Source organism: Thalia democratica, chromosome 1 (genome assembly GCF_965202585.1).
Source record: "Thalia democratica chromosome 1, ktThaDemo2.hap1.1, whole genome shotgun sequence".
NCBI lineage: Eukaryota > Metazoa > Chordata > Thaliacea > Salpida > Salpidae > Thalia > Thalia democratica.
Window position 1 is genome coordinate 70384118 of NC_139165.1, and position 7785 is coordinate 70391902.

General features: G+C 25.6%; 1 protein-coding gene across 2 annotated transcripts; it reads right to left on the bottom strand.

The window, feature by feature from the left end:
- Positions 1 to 545: 545 nt before the first annotated feature.
- LOC145847467 (uncharacterized) lies at positions 546 to 4332 on the bottom strand. Of its 2 annotated transcripts, none has more exons than XM_082953611.1 (4): positions 4194 to 4332; positions 3714 to 3811; positions 3460 to 3605; positions 546 to 807 (listed from the first exon to the last, which is right to left on the bottom strand). In XM_082953611.1, exons 1-4 carry the CDS (start codon positions 4305 to 4307, stop codon positions 632 to 634), a joined length of 534 nt encoding a protein of 177 aa, XP_082809737.1. In that variant the 5' UTR covers positions 4308 to 4332; the 3' UTR covers positions 546 to 631. The 2 variants fall into 2 exon arrangements, with proteins under 2 accessions (XP_082809737.1, XP_082809745.1); XM_082953619.1 differs by having other exon boundaries at positions 759 to 820.
- Positions 4333 to 7785: the final 3453 nt, after the last annotated feature.

A 7785-nucleotide genomic window follows, 5' to 3' on the forward strand; every position in this document is an offset into this window, starting at 1 on the left:
TTAAGAAGTCAGTGGTCAGATTTACCAAAAATAGTGTTTTGCGGCCCGGGCCTAATAGAAAGTCTTCGCTGGCCGGGTAACTTTTGAAATTTTGTTTTAAAGTAAAAGAACTCTTAAAAAAATGTAGTATAATTTTACTGAATATAACTAAATATTAGAAATAAAATTAAGACATTCGGAATACAAAATATTTGGTAAACTTTTGAGTACTAACTTTTTTACCAATTCAGTCTTTAATGAAAAGTATAAAACACATTTAACATTTTTAAAGACATTAAAATTTTAACAACATAAAATATTATAGATCTTTGAATATCTTTAAACGTAGCGTTACAAAATTTATATTCATTAACCTATAAAAACTAAAATAAAAATAATTAAAATTAAGTTATTAGTAATTTTTAACGTACTTCTTTAAATAAAAGCTGCTTCAAAAAATAATATATTTTTTAAAAACAATTTAATAGACCACAATCATAGAAAAAACAAAAGTACTAGAGTTTATTTCAAAAGCAAAATATTTATTACTTTAAACTATTAGGCACACTTTATAATTCTAATTACACATAATTTAAGTTTTAATTTCCTTAAAGCTTAACTAAACAATTATCAAAATCTACCAACACTAATTTTAAACTTCTGTGTGGAAATTTTCCTTACTTAAAGTTATTGTTTTTATCAGTTTTTTTTCTTTGGATGCGCTCCACTTAGGGTCTACAAGCGAGGAACTATCGTTAAATATTTTTAATCCTATTGGCCAAGGTTTTAAGGATTCTTTTTCTAAAATTTTTCTTTCTTCTTCAACGTCTGCAAAAATATACTGTTGATGTTAGTTTTATAAAAGCACGTAGCACATATTATATACATATACATACATGTATCTAAGATTTAAAATAGTGATGTATTAAGTACTAGTGTAAAGAACTAGGATGTTTTTAAAAAAGATCTTTACCGAAAACTAAATTTAATAAAAGAAAATCAAACTAATAGGTAAATAGGATAAATTTGTTAACTAGAGCCGAATAAAAGACACAAACAACTTTAAAGTAACTGTTCTACCAAATTTCATAAAAAAAGTTTGTATGTAGCTATATGGTTTACGAAGAAGTAAAAATACATACACAATACAATACACAAAAATACTTTAAGTTTTTGGAGTAATTTATTTGGGCGGTGTCGTTGTAAATAAACACATTGTATTTAATGAGTATTAAAAGTATAGATGTATCTGAAAATCTAGTTTAAGTGTAAATCTTCGCCGACTAAAGCTATTTTTTTTTTGTAAACTTTAATTATTTATATGTTTTGTTTAAAATGAATAAAGCATAGCTTCACAACTTCCCTTTTAAGATATATTTATCGTTTTAAAAATTTAAAATAAAGAATACAACCAGAAATACATACTATAAATTAGATATATGTAAAATTAAACCTGCATTTACATTTAAAAGAATAAATCTTAAATTAAAACTTTATTGATTTTCACAGTCAAATGCAGAAAATAAACTTTTGTTCTTTAACTGGCTAAACTTTGTTTAGTAGTTTTCTAAATAATTTATTCTAACATAAATATTTTTTCATGAAGTGCCTGGCAGCAAGGTTATGAGTAAAAAACAGTTTTAAATACATACTTAATATACGTTTGTTTGTTTTAACTTATAATATCATGTTAGAATTATTCTGGGCGATACGTTCATCGCCACAACGGTGACTATGTCTCACAGTTATTATTTATTTTAATAATAAGTGTATTTTATTGAAACACTTCTTCTACTACGTTTAATTCTGTTTAAAGATTCAAAAATTTTAGACTAGTGATAAAAAATAAAACCAATATGTCGATCAGGGTTTCCCAAAGTGGACCATTAGCAGCAAAAAGACTAAAGGAGGACCGTGAGTATTGAAGGGGCAACAGGGTAACTTGCACTAGATATTTTTTAGTTGATGATAATGAAAAAAAAAGATCTTAGGCGTATTTAAAATAATTTTCGAAACTTTTATTAGATTTAAAGGGAAAAGTTCAGAAATTTTGGGGCTTATAAGCTGTAAAAAAGAGACCCAAAGGGCCATAATTTGAAAACTAGATACTCTAGAGTTGATGATGTAGAGCAAAAAAAAAGTCTCAGGTGTTTTTAATGATATTTTATGAGAAATTTTGTGTGAAGCGGCCATACCTTTTTTGTTTCTTTATATGGGGCCTTATAAAAAAATGTTTGGGAAATTCTGATGTAGATTATCTACTTATATTTTCCACAGATTTACCTTGAAAAACAAGTACTTTAAAAAGTTAGAAACCTATAATTCTGAAAATTTAATTTAGTTTTGTAGTGACTTAATATATAGTTTGATTGCTATTATTTTTGTTGTTTTTTTTCCCTCGCCTCATAAAGTTTCTATTGAAAAACAACCTATTTGTAGAGTTTACTTCACGTAGCATTAAATACTAAAATACTTATAGTTTTGATTATGAACAAACTAAAAAAGACAAATTTAATTCCATTAGTTCAAGTACCAGCTCGCATAAGTAAAGAACTAAAACGTCCCTAAACATTATTAAAACTATTTTTTCAAACAAAAAAGCGGTCAAAAACTTAGTAAAGTAGTTGTTAAAATGCTTAGTAAATTAAAATATTCACTTTCCAGTTTCAACATTGATTTTAATTTTTAATAATAACTTAGAACGCCATACGCGATTATGATGTATTTACTAATATATGTGTTTAAATTTTATTATAAACAAAATTTTGCTCAAACCTAGTATACTATTTATCAACCGTAAAGAGCTGACAAACAAAGTGCAAAATACTACTATTTTACTTTATGGTTTCTGTGGGTCATACTGATCGTTTTTAAGCTTTTAAAACTACTTTATTTAGTTTGAAAAAAATTATAAAGTGTACTGAAACCACGTGATAAATATATTAAAAACTATTTGATCTCTGTGTATTTTTCAAGTTGTGTGTTTAAAATTTGATTGCATAAACTAAGAAATACAGCTAGACAGCTAAAATGTTTGCTTTTGACATGTATTAAATTTAAAAGTTTTGTTGTTGTTTTCTAAGTAGGCTTGCTTATAAAAAATATAATTAATTTTAAAAATTGTTGCCTAAGAAGCTTTTTTTTTTTTTTACTTGCACTTGAACTATTAGACTTTGAAATTTTAGGTAACTTAATTGACCAATATAGAAATTAGAAAAGTATCTATACATGTATTTAAGACACTCTTACGAAAATTTAATAGAGTGTATTGTAAAATTATTTTTTGGTATCAGTCATATTTTGGTTTATGTGCATAACTAAAATTTTTTTTTTTATTTACTGAAACAAAACATTTTTATACTTATAATTCATTAAGTTCTAGTAAAACTTGGTTTGTCATATCAACAGAACTTAATACGCCAACTAAAATACTGATAAACAGTTAACTATTGAATGTTAATAAGTAACCTAATAACTAACTTTTAACAGTTGGTAACTCTCTTTTAACTTCAGGGACGACAGAATTCATCCACTCTGGTACAAAAGTAACTACGTCACGCAAATGATCTGGCAAACTTCCGCTTACTTGTACTTTGGGAGACGCTATGTCGGCTTGGGTATTGTGCCTAAAGAAGATTTTTTTAAAAAGAACTTAAACACTTATGGTTAGTAAAGAGTGCTTTGTTTTCATCGTCTTTTATAAACAGCTTTTTTATTTTATTAGAATAAAAAACTTTATCCATGAATATCGAAGATCATTAGGTAGAGGTTTTCCGCTCTGCCGAAGTTTTTCTGAAGACATTACTTTTTTGTCATCAAACTCTTTTATTTCCTGAAATTTTTTTATTTTACTTTTTTAAGCATAAAGTTTAAAATAATTTAAACCAAGTGAAAATGGTTGAGCATTATATATTTCTTTGAAGTACCATGATAAACTGCATGAGATAAGTTATCGAGGTAGTTTTTATTTCAAAAGCCTTAACATATTTTTTAATTTTAAAAAGTATTGTTACTTGTGTTACTTATATAAAAGTTTTTTCTTAAACAAAACTGTTTTCTAATAAACAAATGACGTAAATATTTGAAAATATGCTGTAAATTATAAATACGCAAGCTAAATTAGTAAAAATATTAAATATTAGTAAAAATTTAATAAAAATTAATTTTGTTAACAACATTATACAAGTAAAATATAACTAATTTGAAACTACAACCTTTGCAACAGACTTTTTCCAATCATCGAATTCTTCGCAGGCTGGACTACAATCGTAAGGTTGGCGGTATGCAAAGAGCTTGTAAAAATATTCGCTGTTTTCTTTATCTTCCATAATTGTTTAACAAGACATAAAATACACTAAAATAACTTTGGTTTTAGTTTTATATAAGACAATCAAAAGCAATAAAACTAATAAGCACTATATTTAAGAAAAACTTGTCATTACTTACAAAGAAAAACATCAATAGATTAAAACTAAAATTAAATAATGATACTAAAACTTTAAAGTATTTCAGACTTTGTTAACAACTACTTAGTTCACTATACTTCCAAGCAAAACATCACTTAATAGATACTGACTGAAAATCGCTACACACACGTGATAACTATTTGTCGATTTCTCCGAACAAACAATGCGTTGTTGAAGCAACATATTTTGTGCTCTGCAAGTGTTTACTTAGCTTTGATTGCCCATGTGCGGATAATGAAAATCGAATACATACAAATATTGCTTCACTTTATATAGAATTGACAATATAGTCAACTCAGACATTTTATATAAATTATTTACAACAATTAACTTTCAACTAAGTATAAACGACATGTTAAACATAAAAAATTAAGAAGTGTATTATGGTGTATTAAATAAAATTGGACTGTGTGAATTAATTAAGCACTCTATTATGTTTGTGAATTTTTTCATATTTGTTTACATTATAACTTAAATAATTAAATAAATGTTGGCTTTAAACGCTGAAATTGAACTTGATTTTTGTAAACTATATGGTTTCAAAAAATGATCAAAATAGAGCTGGTAAGTGTATGGAAATGGATCAATGACTATGGGAGCTGTTTTAAATTTTGAGATATATAATTAGAATTAAATTTACTTAACTTAAGCCTGGACTAAAACAACTAAAATATTACAGCTTTTTTAAACTATAATTTTCTTAACTTTTACTAGTATGAATTAAGTTACCAAATGACCAAATTACCTTAATCATTTAAAGTAACATTTCTATCTTTACGAAAAAATTATTGTTCTCGATTTTTAGTAGAACTATAGTTTTTGTTGTTACGTCATATATGTAATGCAGTTAATTAAAAATATAAAGTCTTTTAAAATATTTGCTATTTACCTAATCATGTTTTATTACAGGGTTCGGCAGTCTTTTACTAGAAAACGTCTTTTGCCGACCACCTTATTTTCAAAATTACATTAAAAATTAGAAGCATAACTTGTGTGAAATTATTTTAAAATAGGCCCTGCTGTTGATTCACTGTTAAAATAAGAACAATTTTGAAAGTATTTGTCAAAATAAATTTAACTTTTTTTGTTTTGTAAATTTTGTTTTCAATCAAAAAAATACATCGGTTACCAAATACTTCTGCTTCCATATTTGGCCTGCAAGCCGTAATTTATTGACTTATTTTAAAACACGAAATGCAAAAATTATTTATATGATTATAAGGTGAAGAAATACATAAATATAGTTTACAAATGCTATTAAAATTTTTCAGAGAATCTAAACCAATACTAAAACTTTTCATAATTTTTAACGTTATCACACAAGCTTATCATGGCAAAAGTAAAAAGAAATAATAACAACAAACAACAAGTCAAAAGCAACTATGGCTAAAGTTTATAAAGCTGTTAATTTCTCTTAAATAAGTAGAAACATTATACAGAATAGACTTATTTCTACATTATGTAAGATAATTTTTTTTTCTAGAGTTATGTGCTTTAGTAGAATTTACTAACAGTAGAAAACAACTGTATTTGTATGCAATACTAATGGTGTTTTGCTGCTCATAAGATATAAACAGCTCTACGGAGTTTTTAAAAGACTAAAGTGCAAATACCTATTGCTTGCAAAATTAAGTAATTATTTACCTTATTGTGTGTTTTATATAAGTTAAGCAAGTTTCTATCTTAAAATTTTACGATGCTTCTTGATAAAATCTTGAATTTAAGTAGTTTAACCTAGTTTTTACCCTTTTTTACGTTCAAATATATGTTTATCGTAAAAATATCTAGCACATAAATGCATAATTTTGCATGTATGTGTTTTTTACTTATACATTAATCTTTTGCACACTCCGTAAATCGCTCTCATTTGAAGTGAAACTCCGTAAGTTAGAAAAGTATTTGTGCACAGTAGTTTTAATTTTCTAATGTGCTCAGCTTGAATTGATCTCTTGAATTTAATACCTTATTAGGTTATACTTTAAAAAGTACGATAATTTTCTTTTACCTTAGAAGTCTCTTTTCAAGTCTTAGAAGTTGTTACTTTCTCTTTGAAAATTTTATTAGAATAAAACCTAAAGTGACAAAAATAGTCTTTAACAACCTAAGAAAAGTTTGCGGTGGTTAAGTTGATTAAATTAGTTTTTGTTGTAACTTATATATCTGCTAGAAAAGTGGATCTAAAAACAATCAAGTACTTCACTATAACTTAAAAAACGTCAATATTTAGTATCAATTAGTAATTATATATTTATTTTGTCTAAAAAGATACAGTTGTTCTAATTGCGTTATTCATTGTCTATCCAAAAAGATGTGTTAAGTAACTTGTATATGTTCGTTTTTCATTAATACAATGCTAGCAAAAAAGTTTTATACTTTCTTAAGTTAAGCACATAATTAAAGGCATATATAAGCTTTATTTTATTGTCTTACTTAAACGATTTTATTCGTTTATTTAAGTTTGTTGTCTGCTAAAGTTAGTTTTAATTTTCACATGTAAAGCGTTTTACCAAATTTGTTTTCCCTGCCATCTTGAAGACGAGTTAAAAACGTTAAAATATTTTTCATTGTAATCAAGTAAAATTGATATTAAAAGTTACAACGAGAGCTAGAAATTTAACAACGTTATAAATGGTTAACCCTTTGAAGTGTCCAGTTTACCTTAAACTTTGTATGTTTCTTAGAGATTTGCTAAGGTTTGTTTCTTCCATTGAAAAGTAGTAATATAATCTACAAGTTAACTTGTCATTAAAGTTGTGATTGCATGGTGAAACTAAAGAAAAATTACTTTTATTTGATTAGCCAACACTTTATCGATAGCCATGAGTGTACCAGCAACTTTGAATATTGTTTTTTATTTTAATGCAAGCTAAAAGGTCTTTGCAACTACATATTCTGGAAGCGTTATTTTAAAATTGTTAAGTCCCAGTTTAAGTGAACAAAAAAAGTTTACCAGAGTAGACTTTTTGTTAAATTGTTGAAACAAGTTGTTTTCATAATAGTTGTTTTTCTACCTAGTTTATAAGGTTTGTTATTCTTATTTTCACGTTGTTTATAGTATCGTTAATTTGGTTCAGTGAAAGTTTAAAACTTAAGATTATTAATAATTAATTTCTTAATTACAAATTATTAACTTAATTTTTACAAACAGAACTTACCTGTTTAATAAAATCTTAAATTCAAAACATTTGATTTCGATTATAACTTAATTTGATATTAATTACCACATTAACAGTGTTTTACTGATGAGAACGGGTCTAAATTAATTCATTTCTGGTTTTAGTAGTTATAAAAAAAATTTTTTAATTGTTTTACTTGTACTAAAAGTTCCTATTTTGTTAAA

Bases quoted from the DNA above. Each gene is read 5' to 3' on its own strand.
- LOC145847467 (XM_082953611.1), bottom strand. From the start codon at position 4,307: ATGGAAGATAAAGAAAACAGCGAATATTTTTACAAGCTCTTTGCATAC. The intron at 3,606-3,713 runs GTTTTTTATTCT...AATCTTCTTTAG, and splicing joins CTTCGATATTCATGGATAAA to GCACAATACCCAAGCCGACA. The intron at 808-3,459 runs GTTAGTTATTAG...ATATTTTTGCAG, and splicing joins AGAGTTACCAACTGTTAAAA to ACGTTGAAGAAGAAAGAAAA.